The 22,917-nt window shown below is 48.7% G+C and overlaps 2 protein-coding genes across 2 annotated transcripts; both read left to right on the forward strand.

Annotated features, from left to right (window-relative positions):
- Window positions 1–5,317: 5,317 nt before the first annotated feature.
- On the forward strand, window positions 5,318–10,271 carry LOC109452493 (kallikrein-7-like). The gene is made up of 6 exons (XM_088800732.1): window positions 5,318–5,438; window positions 5,890–6,043; window positions 6,438–6,685; window positions 6,928–7,100; window positions 7,200–7,266; window positions 9,462–10,271. The coding sequence occupies exons 1-6, from the start codon at window positions 5,366–5,368 to the stop codon at window positions 9,668–9,670; spliced, it is 924 nt and encodes a 307-aa protein (XP_088656858.1). The 5' UTR covers window positions 5,318–5,365; the 3' UTR covers window positions 9,671–10,271.
- Window positions 10,272–15,103: 4,832 nt separating this feature from the next.
- On the forward strand, window positions 15,104–19,509 carry LOC109439360 (kallikrein-7-like). The gene is made up of 6 exons (XM_074315584.2): window positions 15,104–15,144; window positions 15,428–15,557; window positions 16,009–16,162; window positions 16,390–16,637; window positions 16,952–17,088; window positions 18,722–19,509. Exons 2-6 carry the CDS (start codon window positions 15,485–15,487, stop codon window positions 18,875–18,877), a joined length of 768 nt encoding a protein of 255 aa, XP_074171685.1. The 5' UTR covers window positions 15,104–15,144; window positions 15,428–15,484; the 3' UTR covers window positions 18,878–19,509.
- The last annotated feature ends 3,408 nt before the right edge of the window (window positions 19,510–22,917 follow it).

Genomic DNA, 22,917 nt, shown 5'->3' on the forward strand with positions numbered 1-22,917 from the left:
CCCATTTGGACACCACCAATGGCCTCCTCATGTCTCAACAAATCCTTCAAATCCAAACTGATATTTTGAAACATGCAAATCTTGTTATTTCACTTCCCTGACTAATGTCCAAGTGGTTCTCCATTGTCCACACAATAAAGTCAAACTCACCATGACCTGCAAGGTCCTTCATTGTCTGTTTCCCACCAACCTTTCTTCCCTGAGTTCCATCTGTACTCCCCTTCCATCGCAGGCCCTTTGCACAGGCTGTTTTCTGTACATGATACCCTCTCCAGGCCCCTTCCATTTTCTTCTAGTTCACGCTTCCTGTTCTTTCCAGTCAGCTTATTGTCACTTCCGGAGTCCAAACTGCCTGGAAGTGCTTTCATAACTGCACCTTTACTTCAGAGCACACATTGTAGTTGCAATTTTTTATTTGTTTATCAATGATTGATTATTTTTTTCTTTTACATTTGACTATCAGTTTCTTAAAGAAAAGGACTCTGTCCAGGCTTGCGCACCACTGTATCCTCAGCACCGAGCCCAGCCTGGCATGTAACTGGTGCTCAGTATGTATTTCTTTTTCTTTTTTTTTCTATTGGGGAAGGGGAACAGAACTTTACTGGGGAATAGTCTGTACTTCTGGGACTTTTCCAAGTCAAGCTGTTGTCTTTTCAATCTTAGCTGTGGAGGGCACAGCTCAGCTCCAGGTCTAGTTGCCCTTGTTAGTTGCAGGGGGCACAGCCCACCATCCCTTGCAGGAGTCGAGGAGTCAAATCGGCAGCCTTGTGGTTGAGAGCCTGCGCTCCAAGCAACTGAGCCATCTGGCACTGGCCCATCTGGGAATCGAACTGGCAGCCTTCGGCCTTAGGAGCACGGAGGTTCAACTGCCTGAGCCACAGGTCCGGCCCTCAGTATGTGTTTCTTAAGTGTTGGGTCTGAGAGAGGATGTGGGAGGAGGGCTGAAAAAGGAGGTAGCACTGGAGGAAGGGTTGGGTGTGTTGGTTGATGTAGTTTCCAGATACAGATTCAAGTTAGGATTGGATTTGGATTCATGGTTTGGGATCAGATTTGGAATCTGACTTGAGATTTGGGCTCAAGGTTGATGTCTTCATAAGAAAGATTTTGGCTGTGGGAATCAAAAAATCTCCAGACCAGAGAGGAAACCTGAAGATGTCATGAGATGAAGAAGGTCCATGGAGGGTTAATTCACCAGTTCAGCGACCTCATCAAGACCCCAGTTACCTCCATCTCTCTGTTTGGCCATCTACAGTGTTTTCACTTGGTCCACCAGCCAGTTCCCTCCATGGTCCCAGGAGGGCTGCCACAGTTCCCAAATTTCCATCCAGAAATTAGAAGGGACACCACCTAACATACTAAAAGAGAATTTGTCTCGCTTTGGAAAAAAGGATCATCTCCCAGAAGTGGTCCAGGGTTTCCCCTCACCCTTCTTTGTCCCAGACTCCATCACATGTCCATGTCTAAGCCAATCACTGACAAGCAACATGTCTCCCATGCTTGGTGCTGTAAAGCTTATTTGTGGTCACCATGAAAATACAAGATTATCCAAACAAAACTGCGGTTCTGATAGAAAGGCAGAAGCACTGAATGCTTGGGTAGGTAACAATGGTTTCTATGCTGCATCAAATTATGGGACAAAGGTAGAATTGTGTTAGGGGTCAGTATTGAGATCGTATTTGGACTCAGAGCTGAGGAATGAATCACATTTTGGAGTCTGATTTAGAAGTTGGGCCCAATCCCACATTTATGTATTTGCCATCAGGGAATGATCAGACAATGGTTTTCCATCTTACTCAGAGTAAAAGCCAAAGTCCAACATTGGTCCTCAGGTCCCTGTATCATTCAAGCCCTGTTATGTCTCTGACCTCCTTGCCCACCTGTCTCCCCTTTGCTCATTCAGCTCCAGCCAAAAAGATTTCCCTGCTAGAGCATTCTAGGTCTACTCACCAGCCTGTTTTCTCTGCCTGGAATTCACTGCCCCCAAATAGGTACATGAATCCATCCACCACCTCCTTCAAGATCTTGTTCAAATGTCACCTGCACATGAAGTCTTTCCAACCATCTTTCCTAATATTATCACCCAGGGCTCCCCGAGGGTGGAGGGAACCAATACTTCCCTACCCTCTTCCTTGGTCTTATTTTTATCCATAGCACTTGCTGCCACCTAACAAACTATGTATTTTATGTACTTATTTTTCTTTTTAAAAAATGTTTTTCAATTTATGTATAACTAGTATAAAATCTTATATTGTTTATATTAGTTTCAGATGTATAGTATAGTGATTCAAAATTTTTATACCTTACAATGTGATCACCTCACCAGTTCTAGTAACCACTATGCAAAGTTATCACAATATTATTAACTATATTCACCTTCCCTCTTTCACCCATGCCCCCATCCCTTTGGTAGCCCTCCCTTTGTTCTCTGTTTCTATGAGTCTGTTTTTGTTTTGTTTTGTTTGTTTGTTTTAGATTCCACATACAAATGAAATCATATGGTATTTGTCTTTCTCTGCCTGACTTATTTCACTTAACATAATACCCTCTAGGTCCATCCATGTTGTAAATGGCATGATTTTATCTTTTTCACTGCTGCATAATATTTCATTGTATATATGTACCACATCTTCTTTATCCATTTATCTATCAATGGACACCTAGGTTGCTTCCATATCTTGGCTATTGTAAACAATGCTGCAATGAACGTAAGGGTGCATATGTCTTTTCGTTTAGTGTTTTCCTTTTCTTTGGGTAAATACCCAGAAGTGGAATTGCTGTGTTGTAACAAGAACCCAAAGAGACCCACACCAAGGCATATTCTAATTAAAATGGCAAAAGTTAAGGATAAAGAGTCATCTTAAAGAGGGCAAAAATGAAAAAAGAAGTCACATACAAAAGAAACCCCATAAGGCTATCAGCTGATTTCTCAGGAGAACTTCACAAGCCAGAAGAGTGTGATAGGAGATATTTAAAGTGCTCAAAGAAAGAAAGCAATCTAAGATACAGAATACTTTATCCAACAAGGTTATCATTTAGAACTGAAGGAGAAATAGTTTCCCAGACAAACAAAAACTAAAGGAGTTCACCACCAGTAAACTGGCCTTACAGGAAATGTTAACAGATCTTCTTTATGTAGAAAAGAAAAGGCCATAACCAGAAATAAGAAAATATAGGAAAGGAAAACAAAATCTCACTGTAAAGGCAAATATACAATAATCACTGTGAATCAACCATTTAAAAAGTTAATAGGAAGGTCAAAGACAATAGTAGCAAAATTAACTATAACTACAAAAAGTAACGAGGAGATACACAAAACAAAAAGATATAAAACCTGACATCGAAAACATAAGAGTGGACGGGGGAGTAAAAATGTAGTGCTTTTAGAATGCAATTAAACTAAATACCTAGATGGTAACCATAAACCAAAACCATACAAAAAATACCCAAAAAATGAAGACAAAGGAATCCGAACGCAACATTATATACTTATTTTTCTATTCAAGGTCTCCATCCACTAGAACAAGAGCCTCTGGAAAGGAATTTTTTTGTTTTAATTTTTCATTAACTTTTTTTTTTTTTTTTAAGATTTTATTGGGGAAGGGGAACAGGACTTTATTGGGGAACAGTGTGTACTTCCAGTCAAGTTGTTGTCATCTCAATCTTAGTTGTGGAGGGTGCCGTTCAGCTTCAAGTTGTTGTCCTTTCAGTCTTAGTTGTGGAGGGTGCAGCTCAGCTCCAGGTCCAGTTGCCGTTGCTAGTTGCAGGGGGCACAGCCCACCATCCCTTGCGGGAGTCGAACCAGCAACCTTGTGGTTGAGAGGATGCACTCCAACAAACTGAGCCATCCGGGAGCTCAGCGGCAGCTCAGCTCAAGGTGCCGTGTTCAATCTTAGTTGCAGGGGGCGCTGCCCACCATCCCTTGCGGGACTCGAGGGATTGAACTGGCAACCTTGTGGTTGAGAGCCCACTGGCCCATGTGGGAATCGAACCGGCAGCCTTCGGAGTTAGGAGCACGGAGCTCTAACCACCTGAGCCACCGGGCCAGCCCTGGAAAGGAATTTTTAATGTTTCATTGGTGCTGTGTCTCCAGTAGTCAGAAGAGCAAAGATGAATATACAAAGAAATTCGTCCCATCATTATTATAATGAAAACTATCCAATTGTTCTTCAATTTGAAACAGGATTGTTATGCAAACAATCTGTTGACATAAATCAGAATAAAGCTATAGCATGGAATATTTTGTAAGTTATAAAGGAAGGAGAAATGATCTAAATGCACTAAGAGGAAAAATTGTCCAAGATATTTTATAGAGTAAATAAAAGGTTATATTAAATAAAGTTTAGTACAGATAATTTGTTATAAACACATATATAGAAATCTATGTGTAACATGAGAACAGACTAAGTGATAACGGTAAGCATTTAGTGGGTGGAGGAAAGCCTTCTCTTTCTCATTCATACCCTTATATTAGGGTTGGGGTTGAGTTCAGGCTCAAAGACACACATAGGATTCAGCCTGGACAAGTTCCCACAGGCTGGTCAGAGTTGGGGTGTATGGTGTAGGCCACCCCTGCGAGGGGGTGAGGGCAAGAAAAAGGGCCACAGAGGAGGCCCCAGGTCAAAGCCATTCTCTCAGCTCTGCTGTTCCTTGACTCCTGCTCCTTCCCCTCAGAGCCAGCATCTGGTCCCTCTCTGGGTAGCTGCCACCAGGCATGGTGGGGCCAGAATGTGCTGGGGGCAAAACAGCTAGTTACTGCCTTAATCCAGCTTCAGGAGGGAAGGTAGAGATAGCGTGGGGCAATTGTTTTAGCTGCCTCAGGGATTCCAGATAAGAGCAAACGCAGGAAGGGGGCGACCTAGAGCCGGCTCAACCTGCAACCCAGGGTGATGGGGGTAGGGTGCTATAAGAGATCTATGCTACACGGGGCTGGACACAACTGTCTCCCAAACTAGTCTGGAGCCCAGATCAGATCCGGCCCTCCGCAGCTGAGAAGGGGCCTCTTTTTGTCCAGAGGTGAGGTGAGCTGGACTCCAGTTCCTGAGAGGGGGTGTGGGGTGCCTGGACTCCTTTTTCTGAGATGAGAGACTGGCAGTCTGCAGTTTTATGTCTTAGGAGAAAAAGAACCAGAGATAAAGTCTTATGGATGGGGAGGGGTGGGAGGCTAGTTTCCTGTGTCCCTGGGGGAAGGGTGTCTGGGGCCTGGACTTCTGAGTCTGAGGGAGGAGGGGGTTGGGGGACTGGGCTCCTGGGTTGAGTGGGGAGGGGCATGGGGACCAGGACTTCTGCTTCCGGAACTCTGTCTTTGCAGCCCCAGCAGGACAGGCCCTGCCTCCACTTGGCTGCCTCGGACGCTCAGAGAGGCCACATGGCAGGTTCCCTTCTCACGCCCCTGCTGATCCTACTGTGGTCCTCAGCCCTGGGATCTGCAGATAGAGAAGGTGAGGGCCCTCTGGGAGGTCTGACCTTGCCCCTGGGCCTCACAGCGTCCCCACCTGTCCTCTCCAGGATGCCCTCTCTACCAGGAGTCCCTGAGTCAGGACCCCTCCCCACGCGGCAGCTTCCTCCCATGAAGATAAGACTCTTCTGCCTGTGCCCCCTTTCTTGCTGCTTCCTTCTGACTCCTGAGTCTGTGTGTCCTCCAGGCCTTCTCCTGCACTCAGTGTCCCTCCCATCAGCTTCTGGGGTTGCCTCCAGACCAGACGCTCCCCTGGGTTTCTGAGCGGGCTCCCTCTCTCCATGCAGCTTTCTCTGCACCGTTGTCCGTTTCTGCCCTGCCCTTCTCCGTGCCTGTCTGTCTGTCTCTCCGTCTGTCTGTGCAAATCCCTCTGCTGATACCTCAGCTTTGCCCAGGAGCTTGCTGCCCACGTTTTTCTCCATGTCTCCATCCAGCCCAGGATACCGGGGAAAGGATAATTAATGGAGTTCCATGTCCAAAGGGCTCCCGTCCCTGGCAGGTGGCCCTGTCCAGGGGCAGTCATTTCCACTGTGGAGGCGTGCTGGTCACCGAGATGTGGGTACTCACTGCTGCCCACTGCAAGATGAAGTACGTGGCAGTGGGTGCTGCAGGGACTCCAGCTCTCTGTCTGGGTCTCTGTTCCTCCCTTTATGGCTCGCATCGCCATCTCTGGGACCCAGTTCCCCTTCTTAGGGTCTCTGCCCCTTGTCTCTGGGTCCCCTCTCTCTGGACCACTGTTCCCCCTCTGCAGGTCTCTATCATGCCTCTCTGGGTCTTTCTCTCCTCTTTCTGGGTCTCTGTCTCCCTCTCGCTAGATCCCATCTCCTGTCTCTAGGTCTCAGTTCCCCTCTTTCTGGGTCTCCATTCTCCTGTCTCTGGGTTCCTGTACCCCATTATGGGTTACTGTTCCTCTCTTTCTGTGGGGCTCTGTCCCTTCCCTCAGTCACAGTGTCTTCCTCTGAATGTCGCCCTCTTCCCCTAGTGAGTACTACGTGCACATGGGCAGTGATCGGCTGAGCAGTAGGGGATCCCAGAAGATCAGGGCCACAAGGTCATTCGTGCACCCCAACTACTCCACGCAGACCCACGTTAATGACATCATGCTTGTGAAGCTAAGTAGCCCGGCCAGGCTGTCATCAAACGTGAGGAAAGTCAACCTGCCCTCCCGCTGCGAACCCCCTGGGACCACATGTACTGTTTCTGGCTGGGGCACCACCACCAGCCCTGACGGTGAGGCTGCCTCTCTGATCCACAAGCCCTAGCCCCTTTGCCCACTGACCCAGGAGCCCTGGTCCCTAAAGCCTCCTCCCTCAGACCCAAAGGACCAGCACTCAGGTTCCTTTACATGACCATAGTGTTGAGTCCCCAGCACTCTCTCATTCAAGGCCCAGGAAACCCATTCTTTCCCCATTAGCACTCAAGAGTCCACAGGCTCAGGCATCTGACTGGCTCCTCTTCCCCCCCACACCCAGTGACCCTTCCATCACAGCTCATGTGCACGGATGTCAACCTCCTCTCCTTCCAAGACTGCAGGGAAGTTTACAAGGATCAGCTGACAAAGTCCATGCTGTGTGCTGGCCTCCCCAACTCCAACAGTGATTCCTGCAAAGTGAGACCCCCCCACCCCGCCCCGCCCCAGCCCTGGGTCCTGCTTCCTCTCAGCACAGGGCCCTGTCCTCCCTCCATCCAGAATCTGAGGGTCTGACCCTGGTGCTGAGCCTTCCCTCGCACCCCCTACCCCCAGGCCCACTTTCCTGACTCTCTCTACCCGGTGCTCCGCCTGAGTCAGAGCGGGAGCCCATGGGGCTGGTGTGACCCTGGGATGGGCACACAGCTGAAGGGGAGGGGCTGGAGGGGGAAAATGAGGCTGGGACTGGGGGGAGGGAGTCAGACACTGGTCACAAGCCCAAACTTTAAGGAGCACAAAAAACTCAGTGACCAAGATAAATCATATTCTAATGCATTTTTATTTTTAAATGATCCATGCAAAAAGTCCACGATGAACAAAATATCAGAATTTTCAAAAAAGAGCTATAAGATTTTGTTTGTTTGTTTGTTTTTAATTTATTGGGGTGACAATTGTTAGTGAAATTACATAGATTTCAGGTGTACAATTCTGTATTACATCATCTATGAATCCCATTGTGTGTTCACCACCCAGAGTCAGTTCTCCTTCCATCACCATATATTCGATCCCCCTTACCCTCATCTCCCACCCCCCACGCCCCTTACCCTCTGGTAACCACTAAACTATTGTCTGTGTCTATGAGTTCCTGTTTCTCATTTGTTTGTCTTGTTCTTTTGTTGGTTTTGGTTTATATACCACATATCAGTGAAATCACATGGTTCTCTGCTTTTTCTGTCTGACTTGTTTCGCTCAGCATTATACTCTCAAGATCCATCCATGTTGTCGCAAGTGTTCCTATATCATCTTTTCTTACCGCCGAATAGTATTCCATTGTGTATATATACCACAACTTCTTTATCCATTCATCTATCGAAGGGCATTTTGGTTGTTTCCATGTCTTGGCCACCGTAAACAAAGCTGCAATGAACATTGGAGTACACGTGTCTTTATAGATAAATGTTTTCAGATTTTTTGGGTAGATACCCAGGAGAGGGATTGCTGGGTCATATGGCAATTCTATTCGTAATTTTTGAGGAACCTCCACACTGCCTTCCATAACGGCTGCACCAGTCTGCATTCCCACCAACAGTGTATGAGGGTTCCTTTTTCTCCACAACCTCTCCAACACTTGTTACTATTTGTCTTGTTGATGATCGCCATTCTGACTGCGGTGAGGTGGAGCGATAAGTTTTTACTGAATTTTTCATTAGTCTCAGGCTCCCATTTGGTTAGGCCCAGCATGGTAGTGATTCCATCTTTATCTAAAATGGGGATACTGCGTTTGTCATTAATTTTTTCATATTAAATTTGATTCTCAAGGTATTGCATTAAAATACTATTTAGTGTGATCACTAAGCTTTCATGCCTGAAGGTAAGGTCTCACGCACCTCCCCCAGGTCCTGGTCCTGGGAAAAGAAGGAGTCCCCTTCCTCTCTGTTCCCTGTGCTCGTCTCTGTCACCTCTCTCTCTGTCTCTGAACATCTTCCCATGTCTCTCCTTATACTTAGTTTCATTTCCTTGTTCTCCTCTGTAATCTCTCTCTCTCTCTCTCTCTCTCTCTCTCTCTCTCTCTCTCTCTTCCCTTCCATCCCTACTCCCCCCCTTTTTATTTGCCTCCATCTCTTCCTTTTAAATCACTCTCTACATTTCTGCTTCTCTTTCCCCTCCTTCATCCCCGTTGCTCTCTCCATCCTTCTCTTTAGTTCTCTCTTCTCCTTCTCTTTGACCCTGTCCCTCTCTGTACCCCCACTCTCTTTGCTCACATCTGAACCCTCACTTTCAGGTACTGCGGGGTGGTGTGTGTTAGGGAGAAGGGTGATGGGACAGGACTCTGTGTCCTAGAGAATGGAGGGGTGTCCCTTGTTCCCTAGTGAGGACCTGCTTCATGAACGTACAAGCTGTGCAGGGACATGGAGCCCCACACTCGGGACAGTCCCACACTTGCTTTAACGCACTCCTACTGCTATCTTAAAATTCATAATTTTTAAACAAGGGGACCTGCTTTTTTATTTTGCACTGAGCCCTGTGATTAGGTCATTGGTCCTGCCCCTGGTTTCTGGGATTGCTCTGTCTCCCTTCCCTGGCTAAGGGGCATGTATCCATTCCCTGGGGATAATGCCCCTTCTCTGATTGGCTGTATCCAATCTGAGTCCTTGATGAAGGAAAATGAATGGGGCTCTGCATTCTGGAAGCCCCGCCCCCTTCCTGTGATTGGTCCGTAAGGATGGGACTCCAGCCAATGTCTTAAGAGAACCTGGTTTGTCCTCTCCATCATAGTATTAACCTGCTCTCCCATTGGTCTACAGAGACAATGAATCTCTTCCCATTGGCCAGGGTAGTCTGGCAGGACAAGGACCTGATAACTGTGGGGTGTATGAGACCTCAGTGCTGGTTGGTGTGAAGCCAAAGCTGATCTGCTCTCTCCCTCCCAGGGTGACTCAGGGGGACCACTGACGTGCAATGGCACCCTGCAAGGCCTGGTGTCCTGGGGAACTTTCCCTTGTGGCCAGCCCAACGACCCAGGTGTCTATACCCAGGTCTGCACTTTTGTCGACTGGATAAAGGAGACTATGCGAAACCATCGCTAAACTCTTCAAACTCCCATCTCTCCATTGGTACGTGCAAAACAGGAAATTCACAGAAATAACAACGTCTATGACCTATAGTCGTATTTGACTTTACCTTTCCTCAAAAGGTCATTGAAACCGCAACAATATACCATATGTGTAATCCAATCAAATGAGCACAAATCTAAAACAATATAAAAAACAAAACAATCTCACTGTTGGTAAAGATGCAGTGAGACCAGCAGTCTCAGCTACTGGAACTATATATTGATACAATTCTTATGGAAGTCTACTGCACATGGTAAATGGAGACCCTTTTTCACCACCTTTGACCCAGTAATTCTAGTAAATCCAAAAAGTAAAGCAAGGTTTGAACTCAACACGTTATTTGTCATAGTAAAGCAGTGGAAACACTGAGCATTTTCCAATTCATGGATTTTTTATGTAAACCACAAACCGACTTGTGACAAGAATGTTGATGAAGCTGTTCAGGATGATTATGCAGAGTCGTTAGTGCCGTGCAGGGATGTTTATGCTGTCGGATGTTAAGTGAAGACAGGAAGATCCAAAAATGTATATGCATGTGTACCTCGCCATGTCAATGAAATAGTCACAGAATAAAACCTGAAAGAGCATGTACCAACCTGCATGTGATGGTGTTCGTGGGGTGCCTCCTTCCTTCCATTTCCCTTCCTGTGCCTGTGCACTTTTATAACCTGGAAAATACAGGTGGAATTTCTGAGGAGCTAAAATTGGGGAGAGGAGACCCTCACAGAGGGAGACAGGAAAGAAAAATGCATCCGATTTTTAGGCCTCACCCTGCCCTTCCCTCTGTCCAGTGTGTTTTCCTATCCATTTCCCAGGTCTCAGGTGTCCCCATCCATAATACAAGGAGGAGAGAGGAGGGAGGAAGGGGAGGGGAGGAGAAGGAGAGAGAGAGAGGGAAAGAGAGAGAGAGAGAGAGAGAGAGAGAGAGAGAGAGAGAGAGAGAGACTAAAGGTAAAGAGGGATGAAGGGAGAGAGTAGAGAAATGACTGCTTTTTCAGGGTGAGAAGTGATGTGAAGTTGTTCTGAGCATTTCACAAGTGACAAACTAGGAGAGAGGGAGGAGGTGTTCAAGAAAGGTAGGGCTGGCAGGCAGAGGGGACCCCAGGGTCCCACAAAGTCCAGCCAAAATGAGTACCCAGCGTAACTCGTGCGAGAGGAAGATGGGGTGGAAACCCAGGTAGGTGGGCTCCTATTCTCAAAGAAGGCAGGGAACAGCTTCTGGAAGGGAAGAGGGAGGAGGGAGGAGTCCCTGTGACTCAGAGCCTGACCCCACTGACCAGACTGCTGCTCTCAGAGGCTCCCTGGACAGTCACACCTCAGACTCTGCTGACAGAGGGATCTTCTCCAGCCCAGGACTCCCCACTCATACCTGTCTTTCCAGTTTCTTCCAAGAATTCCTTTCTGGCCAACATGCTCCAGATCCTTCCTCAGATCATCTTATCTCCATCTTGAGTCTCCCTGGTCCCCACTCCCCACCTTTCCTCACATTGCAGACATTCTGCAGCCATTGCTTTCCTGCACAGAAGAGGCTGGGAGCACTTCTCTCACAGAAAGTAGGAAGTGAGGCCCTCAGACCCCTTCTGTGAGACCCAGGAGTCATGTCAGCAAGCTCCCTCCTCCCGCAGACCCAGAGGAACATTTATGATGTCAGAGGAGAGACATGGGTGCCAGAGTTTCAAGTTCTTGAAATGGTGACTTAAGCCACTCAGCTCTCTTTCTGTCTCTCTGGGACACTTTCCTTCTCTGTCATTCTGACTGCCTCTCTCTGTCTCTGTTTCTGTCTCCCACATGTGTGACCTGTTTCCCATATCTTGTCTCTTTCCTTCTCCTGTGGATCTCATTTGAGCCTGTGTAGACATGGAGGCAACTTAGCAGCTACAGACAGGCCCAATTAAGCAAACCAAACAGAAACAAAGATCTCTTTTCTGCTGGCATCTTATATCAGCCCCAGGGAAGAACTCTGATTGGTCCAGCTTGACCAGAGCCCACCCCTTGGATCAGTCAGTATTTCTAGGAAGGAAGCAGTGCTCCTGTTGGATTAGCCTGGGTCATGCCTCCATCCCAGTGGGTTGGAGGTGTGGAGAAGCATGTTTGACAGCTTCGCCAGAACGATATGAGGGGACCGCTTCCCAAAAGACGTGGGAAGCTGCTCTTGAAGGAGGGGTAAGTGAATCCAGGAAGTCAGAAACAATTGGCCTTCAGAACCCAAGGGGCTGAAGGAGGAAGTTCCAGGCCCACAGTGTCCAGGATCCCCCAGGGCAAGGCACAGCTGGCATGACAGTGCTCAAGTGAGATAATGAGCAAGATGAGTCATCAGGCAAAGGTTCAGGACATACTCATAGCCCTGAAGGTGAGGGAGGCACGAGGCGGTGTGTTGGGGTGGGATTTAGGAACAGGTGCTGGGACCAAACCCAAGGGCACAGGAGGGCTGGGATCCAGTGCTCTCGCCAACGTGGAGGCATGCGTCCTTAATAGACCCATGAGGCTCTGCATCTGTTTTCCACCATAGGAGACTCCGAGGGTTTGTCAGGGTGTCCCAGGGAAATTTCCTCCTCAGAGTATGGGTTTGTGCAATGGTGGTACCACAAGAATCCCCAGCGTTCGAATTCTGCCGCTCCTGACTCCTGAGCTGAATGACTTTGTTCAAGTTACCTAACCGCCTACAATCCTCCCTTTTCTCATCTATAGAAACAGGGAACACAATCCTGGCTTGGACCTGTGTAGGCAGAGCGACCAGGTCTGAGCAGTGCCTGACACGTCACACAGTGGGTAGGGCAAGAAGTAGGAGCTTCCTCATTCCCTGGATGGTGGGGGAAGGCAGCTAACGTGGATTCAGTGCCTACAGAGCCCTGAATTCATTCCTCTTTCAGCATTTTACTTCATCCTCCCATTCGCCTTGAGAGGCAGGTTTGCTCCCCCGACTTCAGAAAGCATGGGGCAAAGTGAGGCTCCGAAAAATGAAGTCAGTTACCTGAAATCACAGGGAAGGCACATGAGGTTCACACCTGGATTATTCTGACTTGTGAAGTCAAGTTCTTCTATCACACCCTTTGCTGTGTGGCGGAGGGATCGAGGAAGGATTGAGTCTAACATTGGCAGATCTGTGGATGGCAGAGATTTGCAGACTAGCAGTTATTTAAATGTCTCCTATGTTCCCTGGTCTTGGCTAGGTGTGAAAGAAAATACCCATGTACATCAGACGTTCCCTCTGTGTGGAAACCAGGCTTTAGCAAGAAAGTCAGATTAAATAACTAAAAACACTGACAATGTGCAAAGTACAGCAGAAGAGGAGTTTTGGTGATTTAGGAATGAATAACAGGCCTTCAGAGAAATGAGGCTCCTTTCCTCTTTCTAACAGAATGCTGAGCAAGCACCTCCTTATCACCCTCTCCCCCTCCCAAGGGCCTTACCAAGTCATCGACATCTCTCGTTTGGACAACAATGGCCTCCTCGTGCCTCCACAGATCCTTCAAATCCATCCTTCCTACATGAGCCAGATTGATATTTGGTTCACGCTTCCTGTTCTTTCCACTGTCAGCTTATTGTCACTTCCTGGGTCCAAAACCCCTGGAACTGCTTTCATAACACTGCGCCTTTACTTCAGAGCACACATTGTAGTTGTAATTTTTCATTTGTTTATCAATGATTATTTTTTTCTTTTACATTTGACTATCAGTTTCTTAAAGAAAAGGACTGTCCAGGCTTGTGCACCACTGTACCCTCAGCACCGAGCCCAGTCTGGCAGGTAGCTGGTGCTCAGTATGTGTTTCTTAAGCATATAAAGGGTTGGGTCTGAAGGAGGATGTGGGAGGAGGGCTGGGAAGGAGGTAGCACTGGGGGTAGGCTTGGGTGTGTTGGTTAATGTGGTTTCCAGATAGAGATTCAAGTTAGGATTGGATTTGGATTCATGGTTTGGGATCAGATTTGGGATCTGACTTGAGACTAAGTAGCTACGTAAATCCATCCACCACCTCCAAGATCTTGTTCAAATGTCACCTGCACATGAAGTCTTTCCAACCGTCTTTCCTAATATTATCACCCAGGGCTCCCTGAGGGTGGAGGGAACCAATACTTCCCTTTCTCTCTTTTCTGTTCTTATTTTCCCCCTTAGCCCTTATCACCAGCTAACAAACTATGTATTTTATGTACTTATTTTTATTTTTTAAATTTTTATTTATTTTTTCAATTGCTGTTGACATTCAACATTATTTTATGTTAGTTTCAGGTGTACAGCATAGTGGTTAGACATTTATATAATTTATGAAGTGATCCCCCTGACTAGTCTAGTACCCACCTGGCACTGTACATAGTTATTACCATATTGTTGACTATATTCCCTGTGCTTCACTTTACATCCCCTTGACTGTTTCATAGTTACCAATTTGTACTTTTTAACCTCTTCCCCTTTTTCACCCAACTCCCCATGTACTTATTTTTCTATTCCAAGTCTCCACCCATTGAACGGGAGCTGCTATGAAGAAGTTTTTTCTCTATTATTGATGCTGGATCCCCAGGAACCAGAATAGTTTCTGGCACAGAGTAAATGCTCAGTGGATACTTCTTGGATGAAATCAATGAGCAAAGATGAATACACACAAAATAAAATTTATCTCACCACTTTTGTAATGAAAACTATCCAAATGTGTTTCAATTTGAAACAGATTACAGCAATCAGAATAGAACTATAGTATGAAATATTATGCAACAGTTATAAAGGAAGGAGAAATGATCTAAATGTACTAAGAGGAAAAATTGTTCAAGATATTTTATGGAGTACATAAAAGGTTACATTACAAAATGTTTAGTACATTGTTGTTTATAAACCATAATATTTATAGAAATCTATGTGTAACATGAGAACAGACTAAGTGATAACGGTAAGCATTTAGTGGGTGGAGGAAAGCCGTCTCTTTCTCATTCATACCCTTATATTAGGGTTGGGGTTGAGTTCAGGCTCAAAGACACACATAGGATTCAGCCTGGACAAGTTCCCACAGGCTGGTCAGAGTTGGGGTGTATGGTGTAGGCCACCCCTGCGAGGGGGTGAGGGCAAGAAAAAGGGCCACAGAGGAGGGCCCAGGTCAAAGCCATTTACTCAGCTCTGCTGTTCCTTGACTCCTGCTTCTGTCCTCAGAGCCAGCATCTGGTCCCTCCCTGGGTAGCTGCCACCAGGGACAGAATGTGTGGGGGCGAACCGGCTGGGTGCCGCCCCCACCTGGCCTCAGCAGGGAGGGTGGAGGTAGAGTGCTGGCCTATTGCTTTAGCTGCCTCAGGGGTTCCAGATAACCACAAATGCAGGAAGGGGGTGTCTGAGAGCCGGATCCACCTGCACCCCAGGGTGCTGGGGGTGGAGGCAGGTGTGCTATAAGAGGGCCGCCCTGCGTAGGGCTGGACATGCTTGGCTCCCAACCTAACCTGGATCCCAGATCAGACCAGACCCTCCCCAGGTGAGAAGCGGCCTCATTTGGGGTAGGGAGTGGTGCTGGCTGGACGGGGGCTATAGCTCCTGAGGAGGGGGGTGGGGGGGGGTCTCAATTCCTTATTCTGAGATGAGGGGCCAGGGGCTTGGAATTTTGGGTTTCTTGAGGGAAAGGAACTGGGGATACAGACTAATGGATGGGAAGAGATGGGAGGCCAGATTCCTGGGTCACCAGGGGAAGGACTATAGGGACCTGAACTCCTAAGACAGCGGACCAGGACTTCTGCTTCCAGAACTCTTTGTCTTTGCAGCCCCAGCAGGACAGGCCCTGCCTCCACCTGGCTGCCTCAGACGCTCAGAGAGGCCACATGGCAGGTTCCCTTCTCACGCCCCTGCTGATCCTACTGTGGTCCTCAGCCCTGGGATCTGCAGATAGAGAAGGTGAGGGCCCTCTGGGAGGTCTGACCTTGCCCCTGGGCCTCACAGCGTCCCCACCTGTCCTCTCCAGGATGCCCTCTCTACCAGGAGTCCCTGAGTCAGGACCCCTCCCCACGCGGCAGCTTCCTCCCATGAAGATAAGACTCTTCTGCCTGTGCCCCCTTTCTTGCTGCTTCCTTCTGACTCCTGAGTCTGTGTGTCCTCCAGGCCTTCTCCTGCACTCAGTGTCCCTCCCATCGGCTTCTGGGGTGGCCTCCAGACCAGACACTCCCCTGGGTTACTGAGCGGGCTCCCTCTCTCCATGCAGCTTTCTCTGCACCGTTGTCCGTTTCTGCCCTGCCCTTCTCCATGCCTGTCTGTCTGTCTCTCCGTCTGTCTGTGCAAATCCCTCTACTGATGCCTTAGCTTTGCCCAGGAGCTTGCTGCCCACATTTTTCTCCATGTCTCCATCCAGCCCAGGATGAAGGTAATAGGATTATTGATGGGGTTCCATGTCCAAGAGGCTCTCATCCCTGGCAGGTGGCTCTGCTCAGGGGCAATGAGCTCCACTGTGGAGGCGTGCTGGTCAACAGGATGTGGGTGCTCACCGCCGCCCACTGCAAGATGAAGTACGTGGCAGTGGGTGCCACAGGCTCAGCCCTCCCTCTGGGTCTCTATCCCCTTCTAGGGGTCTCTGTGCCCCTCTATCTAGGTCTTTGTGCCCCCTCTGTGTGTCTGTCCTCCTGTCTCTGGGTTCCTGTACCCCATTATGGGTTACTGTTCCTCTCCTTCTGTGGGGCTCTGTCCCTTCCCTCAGTCGCAGTGTCTCCCTCTGAATGTCGCCCTCTTCCACCAGTGAGTACAATGTGCACATGGGCGGTGATCAGCTGAGCAGTAGGGGATCCCAGAAGATCAGGGCCACAAGGTCATTTGTGCACCCCAACTACTCCACGCAGACCCACGTTAATGACATCATGCTTGTGAAGCTAAGTAGGCCGGCCAGGCTGTCATCAAACGTGAGGAAAGTTAACCTGCCCTCCCGCTGCGAACCCCCTGGGACCACATGTACTGTTTCTGGCTGGGGCACCACCACCAGCCCTGACGGTGAGGCTGCTCAGTGACCCTGGGCATTGGCCCCAGCCCCTCCTCCCTCAGACCCAGGAGCCCAGGCCCCCAGCCCCTCCTCCCTCAGACCCAGGAGTCCAGGCCCCCAGCCCCTCCTCCCTCAGACCCGGGAGTCCTGACCCCAGCCCCTCCTCCCTCAGATCCGGGAACCCAGGAGTTATGCCCCTTTTGATGACCATAGTCTTGAGCCCCACAACCCCCTCTTCCTTCAAGGCCCAGGGACCACATCCTCTCACCTTTAGCACCCAGAGTTTCTAGTTCCAGGCCTCTGACTGACCTGTACTCTTCTCCAGTGACCTATCCAACACAGCTCATGTGTACAGATGTCAGGCTCATCTCCTCCCAGGAGTGCAAGAAAGTTTACAAGGACCTGCTGGGCAAATCCATGCTGTGTGCTGGCATTCCCAACTCCAAGACCAACGCCTGCAATGTGAGACGTCCCCCGTCGCCCATTCCCCCCCACCTCCCCCCCCACCCCGGTCCTGCTTCCTCTCAGCACAGGGCCCTGTCCTCCCTCCATCCAGAATCTGAGGGTCTGACCCTGGTGCTGAGCCTTCCCTCGCACCCCCCACCCCCCAGGCCCACTTTCCTGACTCTTTCTACCCGGTGCTCCGCCTGAGTCAGAGTGGGAGCCCATGGGGCTGGTGTGACCCTGGGATGGGCACACAGCTGAAGGGGAGGGGCTGGAGCAGGAAAATGAGGCTGGGACTGGGGGAAGCGAATGAGGCAATCAATGGCCATAAGCCCGAACTTTGAGGAAAATGAGGAGGACCAAAAACGCAGTGGCCACAATTACTCAAATTCTAACACAGTATTTTTAAAAATCCATGCAGAATATCCAGAATTAGCAAAATATCAGAATTTTCAATAAAGAGCGATTAGTTTTACCTAGTTTTTCCATTAGTCTCGGGCTCTCATATTGTTCAGCCCAGAATCGTAGTTACCCAGTCTTTATCTAAAATGGGGATACTGCGCTTGTTGTGGAATTTTTTCACATTAAATTTGATTCTCAAGGTATTGCATTAAAATACTATTTAGTGTGATCATTAAGATTTCATGCCTGAAGGTAAGGTCTCACGCACCTCACCCAGGTCCTGGTCCTGGGAAAAGAAGGAGTCCCCTTCCTCTCTGTTCCCTGTGCTCGTCTCTGTCACCTCTCTCTCTGTCCCTGAATATCTTCCCACATCTCTCTTTACACCTAATTTCATTGTCTTGTTCCCATCTGTTCTCTCTCTCCCCCTCCCCCTCCCTCTCTCTCTCTCTCAGCAGTCTGCCTATGTCAGTCTTTATTTTCCTCCATCTCTGCCACTTTCCCCACTCCCTCCTGCATCCCCGTTGCTCTCCCCATCCTTCTCTCTACCTCTCTCTTCTCCTTTTCTTTGACCCTGTCCCTCTCTGTACCCCCACTCTCTTTGCTCACACCTGTACCCTCACATTCAGGCACTGCTGGATGATGTGTGTTAGGGAGAGGGGTGATGGAACAGGACTCTGTGTCCTAGAGAATGGGGGGAGTTCCCTTGTCCGCTAGTGAGGACCTGCTTCATGAATGTACAAGCTGTGCAGGGACATGGAGCCCCTCACTCGGGACAGTCCCACATTTGGTTTAATGCACTCTGTCTTGAAATTCATAACTTTTAAGCAAGGGGGCCTGCTTTTTTATTTTGCACTGGGCCCTGTGAAGTAGGTTATTGGTCCTGCCTCTGATTTGCAGCACTGCCCTGTCTCCCTTCCCTGGGGATAATGCTCCTTCTCCCATTGGCCTGACCCTGAGTCCTTCATGAGGGAAAATAAATGGGGCTGACTTCCAGAAGCTCCATCCCTTCCCTGTGATTGGTCCCATTGCCTGGGGCTTCAGCCAATGTCTTAAGGGAGCCCTGTTTGTCTTTTCCATAATAGCATTAGTTTCTGCTCTCCCATTGGTCTACAGAGACAATGAGTCTCCTCCCATTGGCCAGGATGGAAGACTGTGGTCTGGCAGGACAAGGACCTGATAACTGTGGGGTGTATGAGACCCCAGTGCTGGTTGGTGTGAAGCCAAAGTTAATCTGCTCTCTTTCCTTCAGGGTGACTCGGGAGGACCACTGATTTGCAATGACACCCTGCAAGGCCTGGTATCCTGGGGAACTTTCCCTTGTGGCCAGCCCAACGACCCAGGTGTCTATACCCAGGTCTGCAAGTACGTCGACTGGATAAATCAGACCATGAGAAAGCATCGCTAATCTGTCGAAACTCCTATCTCTCCATCAGATCGCCTTGAACAGGAAATTCACAGAAATAACGACATCGATGACCTATAGTCATATTTGACTTTACCTTTCCTCAAATACTCACTAAAACCTCAACAATATGACATGTGTGTAAACCAATTAAATTAGGGGGGGAAAAAAAAACAAAAAACCTGATACCCACCAAAGCAAGAAACACAAATACCTCAGTTCTGGTAAAGATGCAGTAAGACCAGCAGTCTCAACCACTGGAATTTTATATTGATACAATTTGTACTGAAGGCAGTTGAGCAAGGTGAATCTAGACACTTATTCACCACATTTGACCCAGTAATTCTAGTAACTCCAAAACATGGAGCAAAGGATGAATTCATCACATTATTTGTCATAGTAAAACAGTGGAAACTGAGTATGTCCCCAATGCGGGGCTTGTTTATGTAAGTCATGACCCGATTTGTGACAAGAATATTGGTGAAGCTGTTCAGGATGATTATGCAGAGTCATTAGTGCCGTGCAGGGATGTTTATGCTGTCGGATGTTAAGTGAAGACAGGAAGATCCAAAAATGTATATGCATGTGTACCTCGCCATGTAAATGAAATAGTCACAGAATAAAACCTGAAAGAGCATGTACCAACCTGCATGTGGTGGTGTTCGTGGGGTGCCTCCTTCCTTCCATTTCCCTTCCTGTGCCTGTGCACTTTTATAACCTGGAAAATACAGGTGGAATTTCTGAGGAGCTAAAATTGGGGAGAGGAGACCCTCACAGAGGGAGACAGGAAAGAAAAATGCATCCGATTTTGAGCCCTCAACCTGCCCCTCCCCTTCCCACACTCCCACTCAGTTCCTCTCCATTCTCTAGATCTCAGTTGTCCCCATTTATAAAACGAGAGAAAGAGAGAGAAAGAGAGAGAGAGAGAGAGAGAGAGAGAGAGAGAGAGAGAGAGAGAGAGACTGAAGGTAAAGAGGGATGGAGGTTTTCAGGAAAGGTAGGGCTGGCAGGTTTAGGGGACACCGGAGTCCCACAAGGGGCAGCCAAAATGAGCACCCAGAGTGCCTAGTGCAAGAGGAAGATGGGGTGGGAACCCGGGTAGGTGGGCTCCTATTCTCAAAGAAGGCAGGGAACAGCCTCTGGAAGGGAGGAGGGAGGAGGGAGGAGTCCCTGTGACTCAGAGTCTGGCCACACCCCATGGACTCCTGCTCCAGAAGCAGTCACACCTCAGACTGCTGGCAGAGGGATCTTCTCCTGTCCAGGACACCTCTCGCATCACTACATGGGGCTGGAGATGCCTGGCCCTGCCTCTCTTTCCAGCTCCTTTGTACATGTCTGGGGGTGGGTGGGTTGGTTTGCAATAAGTTGAGGTAGTCCTCTTGTTGAATTTTTTAAAATAATTTTATGGGGGCATATAGGATAGCATAGTAGCTAAAGGCACTAGTTCTAGAAACTGGGCTTCGTGGGTTCCAATCCCAGTTCTAGCACCTGGAAGCTATTTGCCTTTGAGAACATTAGCTCCCAACCCCTGTTCCTTCATATTTTTTTTAAATAAATTTTATTGGGGAATATTGGGGAACAGTGTGTTTCTCCAGGGCCCATCAGCTCCAAGTCGTTGTCCTTCAATCTAGTTGTGGAGGGCGCAGCTCAGCTCCACGTCCAGTGCTGTCCTCAATCTTAGTTGCAGCGGGGACAGCCCACCATCCCAAAGGGGAATTGAACTGGGAACCTTATTGAGAGCTCGCGCTCTAACCAACTGAGCCATCCGGCCGCCCCTCCGGAAGCTCAGCGGCAGCTCGTTGTCTTCAATCCAGTTGTGGAGGGCGCAGCTCACTGGCCCATGTGGGAATTGAACCAGCAACCCTGTGGTTCAGAGCTCACACTCCAATCAACTGAGCCATCCGGCCGCCCTTCATCTTTGAAATGAGAGAAGTTGCACCTATTTCCCAAGGCTGTTATGAAGATTAAATCAGTATAATATTCAGAAAGTGGTAGAACATTGTCTAACACAGAATAAGCCTCAGTGAATGTTGGCTTTTAATTGTTTGTAACCTGGAAACTTTTTCCTGATTATTCTCTCATAAAGTATTCTTAAAAAACATTCTCTTGATTGAAGACTTTGCAGAGCACGTCAATTTGGAGAAAAACACCCCATAAGTAAACACGTATGGCCTGTGGGGAGACAAAGCCAGGACGGCCACTGGGGAGTGCCTGGACTTGGGGACTTCACTCTCTCTCTTAGAGGTTCCTCCACTCCCCACCACCTACCACCTCCCTCCTTTCCCACATGGCTCTCAACAATTCCTCCCAGATCTAGTCATGCCATACTCTCCTAAGGTAGACCCAGTAGGGGCGCCAAGAGATGGGTCATGTCCACTGCCATGTTGGAAGCTGAGCTCCAGTTCAGGCCCCACCATTTCCCGGGTGTTTGGTGTTGAGCAATTAACGTGCTCTTTCTGAGCCTCAGTTTTCTTATCTGCAAAATGGGAGTGGGTGTAATGAAGTCATTTAGTCATTTGGTTGACATTTCCTAAGGCGTCTTCTGGGCAAAGTCCTGTGCAGTTGCTTGGCACACAGGGGTGAGTCAGGCTCGGTGCCTGCCCTCAAGGAGCTCATGGTCCAGTGGGGGAGACGGATGTGAATCCAGATGGTTATGGTGCAGGGTGACTTGAGGGAGGCACCTACCTTGCGGAAACCTAGATGAGAGAGTGACTAAACCAACCGGAACAGGTGGAAATCGGGTGGTGTTCAGGGAAAGCTTCCTGAAGGAGGTGGTGTCTAAGCAAAGACTTGAAGGCCAGGTTCTTGCCAGGATCAGGTGAGAGGGGCACTCTGGGCGAACGCCCAGAGGTCAGCGGGCATGCCGTAGTTCAGGGAAACTTCAGATAATCTCCAGGGCTGGACCACAACGAGAGAAGTGGGCAGAGCTGTGCCATGAGATATGGCAGCCACTCGCCACGGTGGCTCCCTACTGCTTGACATGTGGCGGGTTCCAATTGAGATGTGCTGTTGACATGTAAATGACACATTGGATTCCAAACTCTAATTGCACAAAAAAATAAGATGGCAAACTATCTCTTTAAACTTTTCTTATTTTGATTTCATGTTGGAGTGACTATTTTGGACGTATTGAGTTAAATGAGATATTAAAACAAACTCCTTCAGTTTCTCTTTACTTTTTTTAAAAAATGTGGCTACTAGAAACTTGGAAAGTGCATGTGTACCTGGCATTATATTTCCACTGGCCAGCACTGGTCTGGGTACTAAAGGTCTTCAGACACTAGGCTGAGTGTTTGAAACTTTGTCCCCAGGATGATGGGGGACCCAGGGCAGAGCTGTGAGCAAGAGAGGGTAGCGTCAGCTCTGGGTGCACGAAGAACGCTCTGGGATTAAGTGAAGGACGCAGCAGAGGGGGAAGAGCCTGGGATGGTGGTCCTGGTGGGAGAGGAGCAGCTCTGAACTGAGGCCGGGGTCATGGGGATGGAGAGGAGGGAACCACACAGAGAGGGGAGGCCATGGGGCAGGGCTTGGGGACCAACAGTTTGTGAGAGGTCCAGCCTGGTGTCTGGGAGGATGCTGGGTTCTCAATTCAGTGGGCACATAATGTGAAGGACCTGGGAGAAGCCGGGGGCCCGGGGGCACAGCTCCAAAGAGTACATTGAATGCTGAACTGGTTTTTGTTCCGGGAGAGATGGGGCCCAGGAAAAGTGGTGACAAATAGATTTAATGCAAGAAAGAAATGTAGTACCAGGCCCAAGCTGGTGCAGAGGTGGACATTATTTAGATCAGTTGTGCTTCTTACCCAATGACTTTCCTGAAAGGCCCCATTTTTCTTCTCACGCCCTGCAGCGGCCGGTCCCTGTGGTCGCCACACCCATCGTCATTTCCCTGCTCTCAGTCACACACACCCTCGCTCCTCCAGCCCACACCTGCCTTTCTCATACACACTGAGCCTTCTCACCTCCTCAAATCCTCCTAGATTTCCTCCACCGCTCCTGGTGCCCCCATTCCACACTCCGACGTTACTCTCAAATTTTCTTGCA

The sequence above is a fragment of the Rhinolophus sinicus genome, chromosome 8 (assembly GCF_057876585.1).
Source record: "Rhinolophus sinicus isolate RSI-liver-muscle chromosome 8, RSI-T2T, whole genome shotgun sequence".
NCBI classification, from domain to species: Eukaryota; Metazoa; Chordata; class Mammalia; order Chiroptera; family Rhinolophidae; genus Rhinolophus; species Rhinolophus sinicus.

What these genes read in the sequence shown, in the direction of transcription:
- LOC109452493 (XM_088800732.1), top strand. Translation starts at nt 5,366, where the DNA reads ATGGCAGGTTCCCTTCTCACGCCCCTGCTGATCCTACTGTGGTCCTCA. An exon ending in CACCACCACCAGCCCTGACG is followed by an intron (nt 6,686 to 6,927) that starts GTGAGGCTGCCT and finishes CCCCACACCCAG; the next exon opens with TGACCCTTCCATCACAGCTC. An exon ending in CCGCCCCGCCCCAGCCCTGG is followed by an intron (nt 7,101 to 7,199) that starts GTCCTGCTTCCT and finishes CCCTACCCCCAG; the next exon opens with GCCCACTTTCCTGACTCTCT.
- LOC109439360 (XM_074315584.2), top strand. Translation starts at nt 15,485, where the DNA reads ATGGCAGGTTCCCTTCTCACGCCCCTGCTGATCCTACTGTGGTCCTCA. An exon ending in GGGATCTGCAGATAGAGAAG is followed by an intron (nt 15,558 to 16,008) that starts GTGAGGGCCCTC and finishes GTCTCCATCCAG; the next exon opens with CCCAGGATGAAGGTAATAGG. An exon ending in CACCACCACCAGCCCTGACG is followed by an intron (nt 16,638 to 16,951) that starts GTGAGGCTGCTC and finishes ACTCTTCTCCAG; the next exon opens with TGACCTATCCAACACAGCTC.